The 18598-nt window shown below is 45.7% G+C and overlaps 1 protein-coding gene across 5 annotated transcripts in view; it reads left to right on the forward strand.

The window, feature by feature from the left end:
- The window catches only part of pbx4 (pre-B-cell leukemia transcription factor 4), a 50359-nt gene that overhangs the window by 27188 nt on the left and 4573 nt on the right, over positions 1 to 18598 (forward strand). For 2 of the 5 annotated variants that reach the window (XM_046304312.1, XM_046304314.1), the window contains 5 exons: positions 12301 to 12548; positions 12738 to 12928; positions 13054 to 13189; positions 13493 to 13649; positions 17626 to 17753. In XM_046304312.1, coding sequence (XP_046160268.1) covers positions 12301 to 12548; positions 12738 to 12928; positions 13054 to 13189; positions 13493 to 13649; positions 17626 to 17753 — 860 coding nt within the window. The remainder of the gene's footprint in view (positions 1 to 12300; positions 12549 to 12737; positions 12929 to 13053; positions 13190 to 13492; positions 13650 to 17625; positions 17754 to 18598) is intronic. The other 3 variants (XM_046304315.1, XM_046304316.1, XM_046304313.1) reach the window with 2 other exon arrangements.

Consider the following 18598-nt stretch of genomic DNA (forward strand, 5'->3'; position numbering starts at 1 on the left):
TACCTACTTACCTGTACCCTAGATTTGTCCTATAATACTATTTAATATAACCGCTGAGTCTGTATGTTTGATTATAGAGTTAGTGCTAGTGTAATCAGACACAGACAACCAACATGCGTGCTTAGCATCTCCAGCTCTCTCCTCGGTAACATCTGACTCTGTCATGGTGCTTGTTGGTTCGTTATAAATGGCCGCTGCTCCACTGATCTACTGCTTAATTGCCACCTCATTTGCATAACAGTGCAAATGAACAACCTCTCAAATGAGCGTTCATTTTTCAAAGTCTTTAGGAGCTCCTTCAGAGGCGACTCTTAACGAGCACGGGAAAGCAGGCAGCTGGGCTGATGAGGGAAGACGGGGAGCCTACATGTACATATCACCTCGACTAACCTGTACCCCCACCTCATACCCCTTTTATATAGCCTTGTTTGATTAACTTTTTACATTTTTTTCCCAATACATTTATATATATATATTTTACTTTTTAATTTTAATTTTATGAAGGGACTGTAAGCATTTCATGGTGAGGTCTACACCTGTTGTATTAGATGCATGTGACATAACATTTGATTTGAGAGGGAGAAGGATGGATGGGGAAAGGGAGAGATGTAATGTTGTACAGTATACTGAAATGTCATACTTTCTTGATATTAGAACATAAACGGTTAGATCCTAAAATTTGTTACTTTCGGTACTTCAGTCAAATGTGCCTCAGGTCGTATACTGATTGAGAGAATCAAGTCTGTCTCCTTATAGCGCGAGTGCACCATTCCTGCCTCTTGTCTGCTCCACTTACTCATTCGCTAGGGTGCTTGGGAGTCTGGACTGCATCATTTTAGCTCCCCACTCATGCTGCACAGAAGTTCAAACACTTGAATAATGCAGCACAACACGTAGAAATGTTTTAACTGTTCATTACTGTTCGCAAAACAATGTCCATACAGGCTAGAACACTTTCCAATGCAAGAAGATACCGGTAGCTTCCAGCTATGTAGGCTATCTTTCCTTGCTAGCTTACTGTGGAAGCTAACAACATCAATTCACTACCCTAGTACTTTATTATTATTATTATTTGTTTGTGATAATATACAAGCATAACGCAAAATATGCTGATTTTTTTTTTCACCAAAAACTTTAACTTAATCGTCTCCCCATGTTCAAAGAAACGTTCCCCCTTCGCCTGTCATGTCTCTTTCTCACGACCTCAACGGACTCTGTGGGAGTGTGCCTCGTCATGAACGACATCATTACTGGGCTTAAAGAGAGAGTGCAACTTCTATGAAAATGTTGTTGATCAGTACAATAAAATAAGACCCAAATGGAAGGGAAACCGATTTTTGTCATCTATAGCCACATGAAATCAATGAAAACAGGCTCAATAACTCAATGCATGCACACAATCCTATTGAGTATGCTTTCACCTGTATTGTGTATAGGCCTCCTAGGTTACATCTTGATTTACCCAGTATATGAATAGATATTTACTGTTCATGTAAATTGTTACTGTTATAGGGTTAGATTTGTAAAAAAAAAGCCTAATTGTATGATTTGTAGAACGTATTAATGAATGGCTTTGCTGTCTCTGAAAAGCGACACACAATCACGTCTCTCTTATGCATGGGAGTACTTTGGAACAGATTTCCTAAATTTAAAATCAATTGGAGCTGATTTCGTAGTGTTTTTACTAGAGGACGACCGATTTTAGGATTATTCAACGGCGATTCCGATTTATTGGAGGACCCAAAAAAAGACGATACAAAAATTGACATATTTTAATCGGGGGATATATATATATATATTTGTACAACAATACTGAATGAAGACTTTTATTTAGTCTCAAATCAATTTAAACATGTTCAATTTGGTTTAAATAATACAAAAACAGTGTTGGAGAAGAAAGTAAAAGTGCAATATGTGCCATGTAAAAAAGCTAACGTTGAAGTTCCTTGCTCAGAACATGAGAACATATGAAAGCTGGTGGTTAGGTTGTCGTTATTATAGGACTATTTCTCTCTACCATTTGTATTTCCTATACCTTTGACTATTGGATGTTCTTATAGGCACTTTAGTGTTGCCAGCCTAATCTCGGTAGTTGATAGGCTTCAAGCATTGCAACGAGCTGCTGGCAAACGCAGGAACGTTTGTTTGAACGAATGCTTACGAGCCTGCTACTGCCTACCACCACTCAGTCAGACTGAGATTTGTACGCCGAGGTACTTAACTTAATATCCTCTCCACTACTGTCTATGTGGATAGGGGGGTGCTCCCTCTGCTGTTTCCTGAAATCCACGATCATCTCCTTTGTTTTGTTGACGTTGAGTGTGAGGTTATTTTCCTGACACCACACTCCGAGGGCCCTCACCTCCTGCCTGTAGGCCGTCTCGTCGTTGTTGGTAATCAAGCCTGCCACTGTAGTGTCAGCTGCAAACTTGATGATTGAGTTGGAGGCGTGCATGGCCACGCAGTCGTGGGTGAACAAGGGAGTACAAGAGAGGGCTCAGAGCGCACCCTTGTGGGGCCCCAGTGTTGAGGATCAGCGGGGTGGAGATGTTGTTACCTACCCTCACCACCTGGGGCCTGCCAGTCAGGAAGTCCAGTACCCAGTTGCACAGGGCGGGGTCAAGACCCAGGATCTCGAGCTAGATGACGAGTTTGGAGGGTACTCGTAGTACTCGTAGGGTACTACGAGTTTGTACTGTGTTAAATGCTGAGCTGTAGTCGATGAACAGCATTCTCACATAGTGTAGTGTGATTGTGTGTGCAGTGTGGTTGCGATTGTGTCGTCTGTGGACCTATTTGGGCGGTAAGCAAATTGGAGTGGGTCTAGGGCGTCAGGTAGGGTGGAGGTGATATGGTCCTTGACTAGTCTCTCAAAGCACTTCATGATGACGGAAGTGAGTGCTACGGGGCGGTAGTCGTTTAGCTCAGTTACCTTAGCTTTCTTGGAAACAGGAACAATGGTGGCCCTCTTGAAGCTTGCGGGAACTGCAGACTGGGATAAGAATTGATTGAATATGTCCGTAAACACACCAGCCAGCTGGTCTGCGCATGCTCTGAGGACGCGGCTGGGGATGCCGTCTTGGCCTGCAGCCTTGAGAGGGTTAGCACGTTTAAATGTTTTACTCACGCCGGCTGCAGTGAAGAAGAGTCCGCAGGTTTTGGTAGCGGGCCGTGTCAGTGGCACTGTATTATCCTCAAAGCGGGCAAAAAAGTTATTTAGTCTGTCTGGGAGCAAGAACTCCTGGTCCACGATGGGGCTGGTTTTCTTTTTGTAATCCGTGATTGACTGTAGACCCTGCCACATACCTCTTGGGTCTGAGCCATTGAATTGCGACTCTAATTAGTCTCTATACTGACGCTTAGCTTGTTTCATTGCCATGCGGAGGGAATAGCGACCCTGTTTGTACCGGGTCATGTTTCCAGTCACCTTGCCCTGGTTAAAAGCAGTGGTTCGCGCGAATGCTGCCATCAATCCACTGTTTCTCATTTGGGATTGTTTTAATCGTTGCTGTGGGTATAACATCGTCAATGCACTTTCTCATGAACTCGCTCACCGAATTGGCGTATTCAATGTTGTTGTTGGACGCAATGCGGAACATATCCCAATCCACGTGATCGAAGCAGTCTTGAAGCGTGGAATCAGATTGGTCGGACCAGCGTTGAACAGACCTGAGCGCGGGAGCTTCTTGTTTTAGTCTCTGTCTGTAGGCTGGAAGCAATAAAATGGAGTCGTGGTCAGCTTTTCCGAAAGGAGGGCAGGGGAGGGCCTTATATGCGTTGCTGAAGTTAGAATAACAATGATCCAGGGTTTTACCAGCCCTGGTTGCGCAATCGATGTGCTGACAGAATTTAGGGAGTCTTGTTTTCAGATTAGCCTTGTTAAAATCCCCAGCTACAATGAATGCAGCCTCAGGATATGTGGTTTCCAGTTTGCAAAGAGTCAAATAAAGTTGGTTCAGGGCCATCGATGTGTCTGCTTGGGGGGGAATATATACAGCTGTGATTATAATCGAAGAGAATTCCCTTGGTAGATAATGCGGTCGACATTTGATTGTGAGGAATTCAAAGTCAGGTGAACAGAAGGACTTGAGTTCCTGTATGTTGCTATGATCACACTACGTCTCGTTAATCATAAGGCATACGCCCCTCTTCTTACCAGAAAAATGCTTGTTTCTGTCGGCGCGATGAATTAAGAAACCAGCTGGCTGCACCGATTCCGTTAGCGTCTCTCGAATGAGCCATGTTTCCGCGAAGTAAAGAACGTTAGTCTCTGTCTTTCTGGAATGCTACCCTTGCTCGGATTTCATCAATCTTGTTGTCAAGAGACTGGACATTGGCGAGTAGTATGCTCGGGTGCGATGCGCGATGTGCCTGTCTCCGGAGCCTGACCAGAAGACCGCCTCGTTTGCCCCTTTTACGGCGTCGTTGTTTAGGGTCGCCGGCTGGGATCCGATCTATTGTCCTGGGTGGAAGGCAAAACACAGGATCCGCTTCGGGAGAGTCATATTCCTGGTCGTAATGATGGTGAGTTGACGTTGCTCTTATATTCAGTAGTTCCCCCCGACTGTATGTAATGAAACCTAAGATTACCTGGGGTACCAATGTAATAAATAACACGTAAAAAAACACAATAATGCATAGTTTCCTAGGAATGCGAAGCGAGGCGGCGATTTCTGTTGGCGCAATCTCAGGAGGCTGAAGAAATTCTGCTTGTCACAGAAAGCACTCACAAACTTCTACAGGGGCACGATCGAGAGCATCCTGTCGGGCTGTATCACCGCCTGGTACGGCAACTGTTCCTCCCACAACCGTAAGGCTCTCCAGAGAGCAGAGAGGTCTGCACAACGCATCACCGGGGGCAAACTACCTGCCCTCCAGGACACCTACACCACCTGATGTCACAGGAAGGCCATAAAGATCATCAAGGACAACAACCACCCGAGCCACTGCCTGTTCACCCCTCTATCATCCGGAAGGCGAGGTCGGTACAGGTGCATCAAAGCAGGGACCGAGAGACTGAAAAACAGCTTCTATCTGAAGGCCATCAGACTGTTAAACAGTCAACACTAACATTGAGTGGCTGCCGCCAACAACTCCAGCCACTTTAATAATGGGAATTGATGGGAATTGATGTAAAAATGTATCACTAGCCACTTTAAGCAATGCCACTTAATATAATGTTTACATACCATACGTTACTTATGTTATATGTATATGTATATACTGTACTCTATCATCTACTGCACCTGTGTGCAATACATGTATCACTAGCCACTTTAAACTATGCCACTTTATGTTTACATACCCTACACTACTCATCTCATATGTATATACTGTACTCTATATCATCTACTGCATCTTGCCATCTTTATGTAATACATATATCACTAGCCACTTTAAACTATGCCACTTTATGTTTATATACCCTACATTACTCATCACAGTATACTCTATACCATCTACTGCATCTTGCCTATGCCGTTCTGTACCATCACTCATTCATATATCTTTATGTACATATTATTTATCCCTTTACACTTGTGTGTATAAATAAGGTAGTAGTTTTGGAATTGTTAGATTACTCGTTGGTTATTACTGCATTGTCGGAACTAGAAGCACAAGCATTTCGCTACACTCGCATTAACATCTGCTAACCTTCTATATGTGACAAATAAAATTTGATTTGAAATCATAGACTTAATTATATCATCACATTTAATGTAATGAGATTGAACTCAAAAGATGCCCAACGCTTGGACAGAGCAGAAGAAGAGTTTTCTGTCTGCGTCAACTGCAATTCTGTGATTTTTGGCTAATCTGTTTTTTTTTTTTTGACGTGGTATTTTGATACTAAACCTGGTATCAGTCAAAATGCTGGTGTCATGACAACACTAGGAGAGCGAGTGAAGGAGGGATAGAGGGACAACGGCCACTTTAAGGGATACATCTACCTAATCTCTTTGGAGGGCTCCTGAGTGGCGCAGCGGTTGAAGGCACTGCATCTCAGTGCTGGAGTCGTCACTACAGACCCTGGTTCGATTTCAGCTGTATCACAACCGGCCGTGATTGGAAGTCGCAATAGGGCGGCGAAAAATTGGCCCAGCGTTGTCCTGGTTCGAGTTGGCCGGGGTAGGCCGTCATTGTAAATAAGAATTAGTCTTTAACTGACTAACCTAGTTAAATAAAGGAAAACATGTAAAATACCCTCCTGCCTCTCACTCCTCCTCTCTTCATCTCATGCCTGCTGCTCTTCTAGTGGATGCTTATTATGGAGAATGTGTTGGATGGTAAAGGCTCACGTAGAGCACCTGAGAACAGGAGGTATTGTGTTGAGCATTATAGGTCAAGATCTGATTGAAGCCTTTTGTCCCCGATTTGCTCTGGTCTCCATAGTTGTCGTCTCTCGTTAACAAAGGGTTAATTTCATGCTCAATGGTATTCACTGTGTTTGCCCAGGGTGGGACATCTCCCATTCACACCCCTGATCACACGGTGTTGACAATGACCACTCACCACTCCCTCGCTCAGGAAGGAAGCACACTGACCATTTGTGTGACCGCTTGTTTGTTTTCGCGTGTGTGTGTGTGTGTGTGTGTGTGTGTGTGTGTGTGTGTGTGCCTGGGTGTGTGCCACAGGCTTTCAGTTAAGAGGACCAACACAACCACAGACGCTGCTTAAAGCAGGACCTGACACATCCACAGCCTACTACTGCCCCTCTCCAAAAAGTGCCATTCTATAGACTAAAACGTTTTGTGGAATATAGGCCCAACTGTTGTTGGAATGATTGTCGTCCCCAATTGACAACTCGTGTAGCTGAAGATGTTACGATGCCCTCACCTCCCTACTTACTTATGAACCTCTAGCGGCACCTTTTGTGCAGCTTGTTTGCTGTTGCACGCCAACGACCGGGCTTCAAGATTGTTAGCCTGTTGCGCTAAAGCCTTGGGAGTGTTGCAGAGGTCTAAAGGCACTGCATCTGTGCTAGAGGTGTCACTACAGACCCTGGTTAGATTCCGTGCTGTGATTGGTGAGTCCCACAGGGCGGCAGAACTGGCCCAGTGTTAGGGTTTTGCCGGGGTAGGCAGTCATTGTAAATAAGAATTTATTCTAGTTAAATAGATAAATAAACATCTGAGCGTGGTTCCCGACCTCTGTTACACCAGGGATATATTATTATTTGTACTAGAGGGAGGAGGGAAAATGGAAGAGGATACCCCTGGATTAGGACTACTACTACAGCACTCAGACGACTCCCGCTGTAGCATGGGGATCCTAATTCAACCCGTGGGTTCAGTAACAGTCTTCAATTTCCTCCCCGGGGGCCCAGAGTCACTTTACACTCTTCCTTTCTGATGCCACTAGGTTGCTTTCGTCATCAAAATGTCAATTTACAGAGTACTCCTTATAGAAGTCTATGGGTGTCATAGACCTAGGTTGAAAATGTTTGATATTTTGCTTTGTATGTGATATTTTCAACCTTGTCGTAAAACTGGGGACTTTGCTCATCGTGAATTTATTTCACAAAGGGTTTACTGCACATCCTCCTCTTCTCTGAAGACCAGTCTCTTTCTCTCTCATTTGGGCCAGTGACTTACTTGGTACTGACGGCGAATTCGTCAGAATGTCAAGCCTTGACCTGTATGTAGTTCCTTCTTGTGTGAAGGTTGTGTAGCTTGGAACCTCCTTCCTTTTGGACCATTGTTTTCCTCTGGATCCAGTTACGGTGTCGTAGCAGAGAGCATTTCTGAAGCATTCTTATTCTGCTGTTCCCTCCTGCCTTTTCTTTCTCATAGTCTTCCTTTGCCTCTCTCTCTGCTTTTATGTCTCCTCCTGTGACTCCCTTGTTTTTCCAATTCTCCTTGGTTCTCCTTCTAGGCTGCCCTCTATCCTTACTTTTTCTCTCCCCCTCCTTCTCTCTCCCTCTCTTTCTCTCTCCCCGGTTCGCTCCCTCAGTGGAAGGCTGAGAATACCCAAGGGAGCTGAGGCAATTAAAATGCTAATCCTGTCTGTCTACAGGGAGAGGAGGAGGAGGAGATGGAGGGAGGAGAGGAGGAGGAGGAGAGGTGGGGGCTGACAGCATGAGGGATTGCAGCTCACATGGAGAACTCAACTGAAATGGAGAGAGCGGCGCTGGAGTGGGGGGGTACAGGAGAGGGTATGGGGTGGGGAGGAGTGAAAAGGGGATGCAGGACAGAGCGAGAGAAGACAGACGTGGGATAAAAAGTGTATGTGTGCCATGAGCTGAGGGTTGGATGAGGGATTGAATGTATTCGGGGGAACATGCATCTCCCCCTAATGTACTGAAGACACTGCTGCTCTGTTAGGGGTAGCCTTCAACCTCACCCTGCCACACAAGTAGACCGAGAGCGGGGCTTCTCAACTCTGACCCTACGAGGTCCGGAGCCTGCTGCTTTTCTGTTCTACCTGATCATTAATTACACACCTGGTTTCCCTGGTCTAAATCACTCCCTGATTAGAGGGGAACAATGGAGAAGAAACCAAATGCGGTGGAACTGGCTTTGAGGGCCAGAGTTGAGTTTGAGGGGCCTAGAGTGTGTACCTACCTGCCTACTATACGCACAATTGTGTTCTAGCCTGTGTGCATAGCGATATTGGCTGTGAGGCAGGAATGAGCTTCAGGATTATGTATGCAGTTGAAACCCCAGCTGGAGAGCCTGAATATTTCATAGTATGGCTGTAGCGAGACGAGAGGAGAAGAGCTGCCTGTCTCAATGCCACACAACCTAGGGTGCTATTGTGTGTCTTTTTTACTATGTAATTGTATTGTTGCCGCAAACACCAGCTCCTTATTGCTTTATTGGAAAATGCATTACGCCTGCTCAGTACTGAGTGCATAGGCCCTAATAGATGTGTGCGATTGTCAAAAATCACAGCTTAATAATTGGAGTAATTAGGAGAATCTGAGGTCGTTAGGGGCTACAGCTGGGGGCTATAATAATGAGAACTGGGGGGTGGAGGGTGTGTGTAAGCAGAGATGTGGGGCAGGATGGAGGGGAAAGACCCGGAGAGGCAAGCTTGACCTCCTGAGCTGTCGGTCAGTTGGCTACTCCTTCTATGGCCACTGCATCCATGTATAACACTAACTGACCAAAAGCACATTTTTTTTGAAGTGTGTTTTGCCTGGAGTGCTAGATGGGTGGGGGTTTGTACCTTTGGGACTATTCCATTGATGTTTTTGGTCTAGACGAGCTCAATCAAGCGCCGCTAAAGTATTTGGAAGGTAACAAAATACTATTTCATGTTTTTTGAGCCAATGTCTGAATATTCTGGGCCTCCGGTGTATTGCACTGTCTGCTGGATCGGGAAATGGTTTGTCTGGAACAGTGTCTGGGACGGGACAGCTCAGACTGACTTCTACACACACGCACGAACACACACAGACTGGAAGCTACAGACTTACTGGAGAGCACACACACACACACAAGATAGAGGATTAGCCTAACACTTAAAACACAATCTATTCACAGGCACACACAACTCTAGAAAACTTAGCAAGTAGGTGCATAGTTTGCATACACATCGTAAAAGCACTTTCTCTCTACCTAGCCAATAAGTACTAAAGTTTAGCTTTGTGAGTGGAGAGGGGGAGAGAGAGCGATGGGCCAATCGGGGTCACTAGTTCAGTCGGCTGGGTCTGCTGCATTCCTGAGCCGTGAGCAGGGATGAGAGGTGGAGCAACAGTGGAGGAATGTGTCTCGGAGAGAACAGAGAGAGGATCTAGATGGAGAAAACAACTGAGGCCAGAGGGAACAAGAAAAAGAGAGCAACAGCAGGGGAGAAAATAAGTTTATAGAAAAGGAGGGAAAGTTAAGAGAAGAGGGGGAGAGAGACCATTGTTGAGGGGGAGTGGGCAGAATTATTAGGATGAACTTTAAAGTAGTACACTAACAGAAAGGATACTGACTTTATTGTGGAAACATTGTTTTATCTCAAGTGTCCAGTAACTACACGTTAAATCCCCAATCCAGAGTTAGTGTTCCAGTCCAACAGCAGGCCCTGCCACTTGGTTGTGAGTACTTTTCAAGACTCGATGGATAGACCCATATCATTTTACCATTGAAGTGCAGGAAATGTCCCAGATGTATTTAATGTTCTGTGTTCTGAAGAACTCTCTCCCATGGCTGTGTTAACCCAGAGAGAATAAAGCCGGGTAGAAATAGAATTGTCTCTTGTCTTTCCTCTGTTCCAGAACTGTAAGCTGTACAGAACAGCTGCTTGTTATGGCTTTAACAAAAATACTTTATTTATCCATGCAAGAGGGAAATGTATCCTGCTGTACCCAACCCTTGGACACACACACACACACACACACACACACACACACACACACACACACACACACACACACACACACACACATTTATATACTGAACAAAAGATATAAACGCAACAATTTTGACGATTTTACTCTTTCTACAGTCCGTAAAAGGAAATCAGTCAATTGAAATAAAATCATTAGGCCATAGTCTATCGATTTCACATGAATGGGCAGGGGCACAGGCCTGGGAGGGCATAGGCCCGCCCACTGGGGAGCCAGGCCCAGCCAGTCCAATTCATTTTTTCCCCCACAAAAGGGCTTTATTACAGACCGAAATACTCCTCAGTTTCATCAGCTGGTCTCCGATGATCCTGTAGGTGAAGAAGCCAGATGTGGAGGTCTTGGGCTGGTGTGGTTACTTGTGGTGTGAGGCTGTTTGGGCATACTGCCAAATTCTCTAAAACAATGGAGGCGGCTTATGGTAGAGAAATTAACATTAAATTATCTGGCAACAGTTGGACCTTCCTGCAGTCAGCATGCCAATTGCATGCACCCTCAACTTGAGATATGTGTGGTGTTGTGTGACAAAACCGCACATTAAGTGGCCTTTTATTGTCCCCGGCACAAGGTGCACCTGTGTAATGATCATGCTGTTCAATCAGCTTCTTGACATGCCACACCTGTCAGGTGGATGGGCTATCTTGACAAAGGTGAAATGCTCACTAACAGGGATGTATAAAGAAATGTGTGCACAAAATTGGAGAGAAATAAACATTTTGTGCAATCTTTTATTTCAGCTCATGAGCATGGGACCAACACTTTTACATGTTGCGTTTTTATATTTTTGTTCAGTATATATTCCTGTACTGTGAACAGCAGAACAGTAAGTTGCATAGAACCGGCTCTGAGAGAGTTACTGGGCTTGGCTTTAATACAGGAATGCTCCAGTTCTCTTATACCCCTTTCACTCTACCGAGCAAAACCAAGCCAAGATGTACAGTGCTAGCCTGGTTAGGTTGCACATCTACAGTAGTTGCTTGAAAGGACAATGTACAGTACGGCATGATGGTGTTAAAACGAAGGCTGTGAGTCCAAAGTGTGTTTGTGTATAGGAGTCTGTGCATTTGAGGGCAATGTGCGTGTCTGTTTGCACCTGTGTGTGTTGTGTCTGAGTGTGTACTGTGTGCCTCCATATGTGCATCTGTGCCTCTGTGTGTGGGTGTCTATCTGTAAGAGGGAGAGATGAGTGTGTGGCTGGGGGCTGACAGAGGTCCTGGGTTTAATACAGTGGAATAGCAGAGCGGCTGAAAGCTGTACTTATGGCCAGCCGAGCTTGCAGTGACAGCACATGCACTCCCATTACTCTGCCCATGCCTCATGTTGCTGTTGCCTGCCTCTCTCTGCTCTGAACTGGCAGCCTGACACTGACTGAGGCTCCACACTGCCACCTGGTGTTAAAATAGGGTACTGCTAATTTAGAATTCACTTAAGAATTTATGTGTGTCCCAAATGGAACCCTAACCATTTTTAAAGTGCACTACTTCTAGGATGCCATAAGGGAGAGAATCGACAGGGTTGTTTTGACAGCTAGGGCACTTCTCCTTGAGGTTTTTAGTATTGATGAAGTGTGCTACTGTCCTTCCTTCCCTTGCACCTGCTGGAACCTGGAAAAATCATCCTCTCCGGAAGAGAAAATACAGATTTGCCTATTTGGAAACTTTTTTTCGGTACATGAAAATTTCAAACTAAAGCCCCAGTCCAGAAACAACCCCTAGCTGAGGCACTTCTAAAGATCTGAAAGAAATTGGCCTAAGCAGTATGACAAACATTCTACCTGGCCTATCTGAGAGTGTTATTACCATAATGCCTATCCAACTTCGTCAGATCTACCTCAAGTGCCTAGGGTCGGATAAGGGGTTGAATCTGAATGACTCCGACGTTGCAATTGAGACACGGTGCTCCTTTATCCTTTAATGCCTGATTTGATTTATTGAATTTCTCTCTCTTCGCCTCCTCTCCAGTGCTGAGTATCCGAGGCATTCAGGATGAGGACCCCCCAGACCCCCAGATCATGCGTCTGGACAACATGCTGCTGGCCGAGGGCGTGTCTGGCCCAGAGAAGGGCGGGGGCTCGGCTGCGGCGGCGGCGGCTGCAGCAGCAGCAGGAGGGTCGCCCGGCGCCGACGGAGGCATCGAACACTCAGACTACAGAGCCAAGCTGGCCCAGATCAGACAGATCTACCACTCTGAGCTGGAGAAATATGAACAGGTAGGAGAGAGGGAAACGCATTTACACAGATTCTGGAGGAAAAACGGTACACATGTATTTCTCTCTCACCTTCAAAGATGAGTGTTTTTGTGGGAATTTGTGTTATTTTGTGAAACTGGACTGAATTTAAGTTAAACCTTTGTGTTGATAGTCTCCATTTCTCCCTTATCCTCCGCCCCTACACCCCAGGCATGCAGTGAGTTCACCAACCACGTGATGAACCTGCTGAGGGAGCAGTCTCGCACGCGGCCCATCTCTCCCAAGGAGATCGAGCGCATGGTGGCCATCATCCACCGCAAGTTCAGCTCCATCCAGATGCAGCTCAAACAGAGCACCTGCGAGGCCGTCATGATCCTACGCTCCAGATTCCTCGACGCCAGGTCTGTCTGTGCTTAAGAGTTTTGCTGCAATTTCATTTGTTACCTGCAGGGCTTTAAAAAATTTGTTCCGAGATGAATCATGTCTGACTGACTTTGTGTGTGTCTCGTATCAATGTCTCGGTCAGGCGTAAGAGGCGTAACTTCAACAAGCAGGCTACAGAGGTTCTGAACGAGTACTTCTACTCCCACCTGTCCAATCCCTACCCCAGTGAGGAGGCTAAAGAAGAGCTGGCCAAGAAGTGTGCCATCACAGTCTCCCAGGTACCACCGCACCACACACTTCTGCTGCCAGTGGACTTACCAGTACTGAAACCAGCTTTTCCCCTTCTAATGTATAGGTAGGGGGTCTGTTCCCCTGCCTAAAATAATTTAGCTTTATTTGGTTTCAATTGAAAATGCACTGAAACAGGGATGGACTACCTGACATTTTCCAGTACGAACGGTTTGTTTTCGTTTTCCGTTGGGAAACATTTTGCTACGGCGTGCACTGATGAATACAACCCTGGAAAGACATCTAGGGGATACACTGACTAATACACTGGTGTCTGTCCGTCTCCCCCTCAGGTTTCTAATTGGTTCGGCAACAAGAGAATACGGTACAAGAAGAACATTGGTAAGTTCCAGGAGGAAGCGAACCTCTACGCAGTTAAAACAGCGGTGGATGCTGCCAGCGTGTCGGCGCAGGCTAGCCAGGCTAACTCTCCGGCGACGCCCAACTCAGGTACCGTGTGCCCCTGTCAACCACCCCTGACCCCCACCCCTCCATCCACCTCAATCACCCTGCCTCCCCACACCAATCAGCTGAGGTCCATGCTATTACACACACATTGTAGTTCATACACACTGGCAGAAGTGTAGAACCACATACACGGGAATGAGGACAGTGTCTGCATTGCTGTCTTCTTGTCCTGTCTGCATTGCTGTCTGTCCTGTCTGCCTGCCTGGCTGCGTGTCTGGCTGTCTGTCTGTCTGCCTCTGTCTGGCTCTCCATCTGACTTTTCTTCTGTTCCTCTGCTTGTTTGGTGTCTGATGCATTGCTGTGATGTCATTGCGCTCACAGATTTTCTATAGTGGAGTTTTTTTTTCACCAAATCTTATTTTGGACCAGATTGATAATCTCCTCGTTACAAGTTGCTTTAATGGGGCCTCCCGGGTAGTTAAGGACGCTGTACTGCAGCGCCAGCTGTGCCACCAGAGACTCTGGGTTCGCGCCCAGGCTCTGTCGTAACCGGCTGCGACCGGGAGGTCCGTGGGGCGACGCACAATTGGCTGAGCGTCGTCTGGGTTAGGGAGGGTTTGGCCGATAGGCTCATCGCGCACCAGCGACTCCTGTGGCGGGGCGGGCGCAGTGCGCGCTAACCAAGGTTGCCAGGTGCACGGTGTTTCCTCCGACACATTGGTGCGGCTGGCTTCCGGGTTGGATGGCGCTGTGTTAAGAAGCAGTGCGGCTTGGTTGGGTTGTGTATCGGAGGACGCATGACTTTCAACCTTCGTCTCTCCCAAGCCCGTATGGGAGTTGTAGCGATGAGACAAGATAGTAGCTACTAAAACAATTGGATACCACGAAATTGGGGAGGAAAGGGGGGTAAAACAAATTAGAAAGTGGCTTTAATGTTGTAGAAAGTGGTCATTTTCAGGGATAAATGTAGCTTGACTCAGCAGTATCTTAGCTGCTGGGCTATTGCCCTAAGCAATAACTCTTAGTAGGAAATGACCATCGTCCCCATCGGATTATAAATCCAATTAAATCCAATCCAATTGTATTTTTTCTTTCTGAATGTCTGAATGGTTTCTGTTCAATTTCACCATTTCCTCTTTCGATATCGTCATTTTAACATGATGTATTTCTTATTTTATTTATCCTACTACTACTGCAAACTCCTACAGTCACCCTGTTGGCTGTCTGTCTTTATCTAGCAGCCAGCACACCTTTGCATTAGTGTACATACATATATACACACACACACACACACACACACACACACACACACACACACACTACCGTTCAAAGTTTGGGGTCACTTAGAAATGTCCTTGTTTTTGCTCTTATGCTTTTTTAAAATAACATGGAATAGTCTAGACATTTTAATGTTGTAAATTACTATTGTAGCTGGAAACTGCCATTATTTTCAGCAACCATCACTCCTGTGTTCAGCAACCAATGTTCCAATGGCACGTTGTGTTAGCTAATCCAAGTTGATCATTTTAAAAGGCTAATTGATCATTAGAAAAACCTTTTGCAATTATGTTAGCACAGCTGAAAACGGTTGTTCTGATTTAAAGAAGCATTTTGGGGTTCAATTACAGGCTCAAAATGGCCAGAAACAAATAACTTTCTTCGGAAACTCATCAGTCTATTCTTGTTCTCTGAAATTAAGGCTATTCCGTGCAAAACATTGCCAAGAAACTGAAGATCTGGCACTACTCCCTTCACAGAATAGTGTGTTTTATTGCTTCTTTAATCAGAACAACCATTTTCAGCTGTGCTAACATCATTGCAAAGGGTTTTCTAATGATCAATTAGCCTTTTAAAATGAAACTTGGATTAGCTAACACAACGTACCATTGGAACACAGGAGTGATGGTTGCTGATAATGGGCCTCTGTACGCCTATGTAGATATTCCATTATGGTAGCTGTTTCCAGCTACCATAGTTATTTACAACATTAACAACATTAACAATGTCAACACTGTATTTCTAATCAATTTGATATTTTAACGGACAAAGAAATGAGCTTTTCTTTCAAAAACCAGGACATTTCGAAGTGATCCCCAAACTTTTGAACGGTACACACACGTATGTACCAGCTATGTACCAGCTATGTACCAGCTATGTACCAGCTACCCCTATTTGCTCAGGAAGCAGACAGGAGCAGGTAGGTGATGTACCATTGTCATTGTGAGCCATACTGTATGTCTGCTTCATAGAAATCTATTCTATTATTATCTGAATTCTATTTCCATGGTCTGCCTCTCCTGCAGTAAGATTGCAGCTCGCTGGTGGACTGTCGGGTATCAGCACTCGGTTTCAAGACTTAACAACTAAAAATGTCTGAATTCCACTTTGACGCTCACTCGTTTAACGAAAACAGTTTAACGAAAACTTCGACCGCCGTTTTTCATGTAATAAGACACTTGTGTTGTCTTGATTTTGGTCTGTTTCGAACAAGAAGGTTGCAGTTGGCCCTATAGTTTGGCTATTTCATTCTTCTGCACTAGCCTCATACTTCATTCACAACGTGAGGAAGGTGGACATTTAGGATCCAACTGTTTAATTTCTTTTATTTCACCTTTATTTAACCAGGTAGGCTAGTTGAGAACAAGTTCTCATTTGCAACTGCGACCTGGCCAAGATAAAGCATAGCAGTGTGAGCAGACAACACAGAGTTACACATGGAGTAAAAAATTAACAAGTCAATAACACAGTAGAAAAAAAAAGTCTATATACATTGTGTGCAAAAGGCATGAGGAGGTAGGCGTATAATTACAATTTAGCAGATTAACACTGGAGTGATAAATGATCAGATGGTCATGTACAGGTAGAGATATTGGTGTGCAAAAGAGCAGAAAAGTAAATAAATAAAAACCGTATGGGGATGAGGTAGGTAAAAATGGGTGGGCTATTTACCGATAGACTATGTATAGCTGCAGCGATCGTTTAGCTGCTCAGATAGCAGATGTTTGAAGTTGGTGAGGGAGATAAGTCTCCAACTTCAGCTATTTTTGCAATTCGTTCCAGTCACAGGCAGCAGAGAACTGGAACGAAAGGCGGCCAAATGAGGTGTTGGCTTTAGGGATGATCAGTGAGATACACCTGCTGGAGCGCGTGCTACGAGTGGGTGTTGCCATCGTGACCAGTGAACTGAGATAAGGTGGAGCTTTACCTAGCATGGACTTGTAGATGACCTGGAGCCAGTGGGTCTGGCGACGAATATGTAGCGAGGGCCAGCCGACTAGAGCATATAAGTCGCAGTGGTGGGTGGTATAAGGTGCTTTAGTGACAAAACGGATGGCACTGTGATAGACTGCATCCAGTTTGCTGAGTAGAGTGTTGGGAGCAATTTTGTAGATGACATTGCCGAAGTCGAGGATCAGTAGGATAGTCAGTTTTACTAGGGTAAGTTTGGCGGCGTGAGTGAAGGAGGCTTTGTTGCGGAATAGAAAGCCGACTCTAGATTTGATTTTCGATTAGAGATGTTTGATATGAGTCTGGAAGGAGAGTTTGCAGTCTAGCCAGACACCTAGGTACTTATCGATGTCCACATATTCAAGGTCGGAACCATCCAGGGTGGTGATGCTAGTCAGGCGTGCGGGTGCAGGCAGCGAACGGTTGAAAAGCATGCATTTGGTTTTACTAGCGTTTAAGAGCAGTTGGAGGCCACGGAAGGAGTGTTGTATAGCATTGAAGCTATACAATGTATTGGATCATCTTGGCACCCAGAAGGCTCTGTCACGAGCGACTAAATCATTGCTCACCTCATTCTAAACACTCTGACTGTGGTCCACGATCCTCATGTTTTCAACACTAGCCAACGGGTTGTGAGCACTGGTATGAAGGTCTCTTTTCAAAAGCCAGTGTACTTTTAACTTCTTGGTTGAACTGTGATCTCTGACCCCGCCGCACTACGGTGCCTGATTTGACTGACAGAGCCACACTGAGATGCCTGATTGGCTGACACAGCGTGTGTTGCCTGCAGGGTCGTCAGGGTCATACAGCTTGTCTCATGCTGGCGACGCTGCTGCTGCCTACCTCGGCCTGCACCCCTTGAACCTCAACGGGGCTGGGGAGGCCGTCCTCAACATCTCTCCCTCTCTGCAGCCCCAGGTAGGCACTGAGGACCTCTAGGAAAGCCTGCCTCAATGCTCCAACCCCCTCCAATCCAGTCTCTCTAGGTTTGCAAAATCCCTGTAATGTTCACAAAATGTCCTGGTTCTCACAATCCTAGTTGGATGATTTCTGGAATTGGGAGGGAATAGTGAAGGCAATCCTGGAATTTGTTCAAACAACATTTCTTAAAAGTAATTTAAAAAAACAGGGCATTTTGGGGAGGTTTCCGGGACTTTACCACCCCAAACATTCCTAGACACCCAGCTCCTCCTAGCTATGATGACCCCCACCTCCCTCTCCTCACCCCTGATCCCTAAACACCCATCCAAGACCCCCTGTGGCACCTGTCCCTGTTCCACCTAGCAGAGAAACATGCCTCGGGTAAATTTTGGCCCTTCCCCCTCTCTCTCCACACCTCCTCTCCTCACCCCTGATCCCTAAACACCCAACCCAAGACCCCCTGTGGCACCTGTCCCTGTTCCACTTAGCAGAGAAACATGCCTCAGGTACATTTTGGCCCTTCCCCCTCTCTCTCCACCTTGTTTCAGTTAAGCCTTTGGTGTACCTATCTTACCATTCTCCCCCAGTTATTTATCCATCCATTTCATCTCTATGTCCACGTTTTCTCCAAATGCCACTCTATTCCCTATATAGTGCACTACTTTTGATGAATATGGTACCATTTGGGACGCAGACAGCCCATGGCCCTCTCTCCATCCTGTCACCATGGAAGCCAAAGGCCCCCCCTCTACTCCCCATTACTCTGCTGTTGTTGCCCTCCTCTGTTTGTAAACCTGTGGAAGTGTGGTGTTGCTGAAGAGGATCCACAGATTTCTGCTGTA

This window comes from Oncorhynchus gorbuscha, linkage group LG16 (genome assembly GCF_021184085.1).
Source record: "Oncorhynchus gorbuscha isolate QuinsamMale2020 ecotype Even-year linkage group LG16, OgorEven_v1.0, whole genome shotgun sequence".
Lineage (NCBI taxonomy): Eukaryota > Metazoa > Chordata > Actinopteri > Salmoniformes > Salmonidae > Oncorhynchus > Oncorhynchus gorbuscha.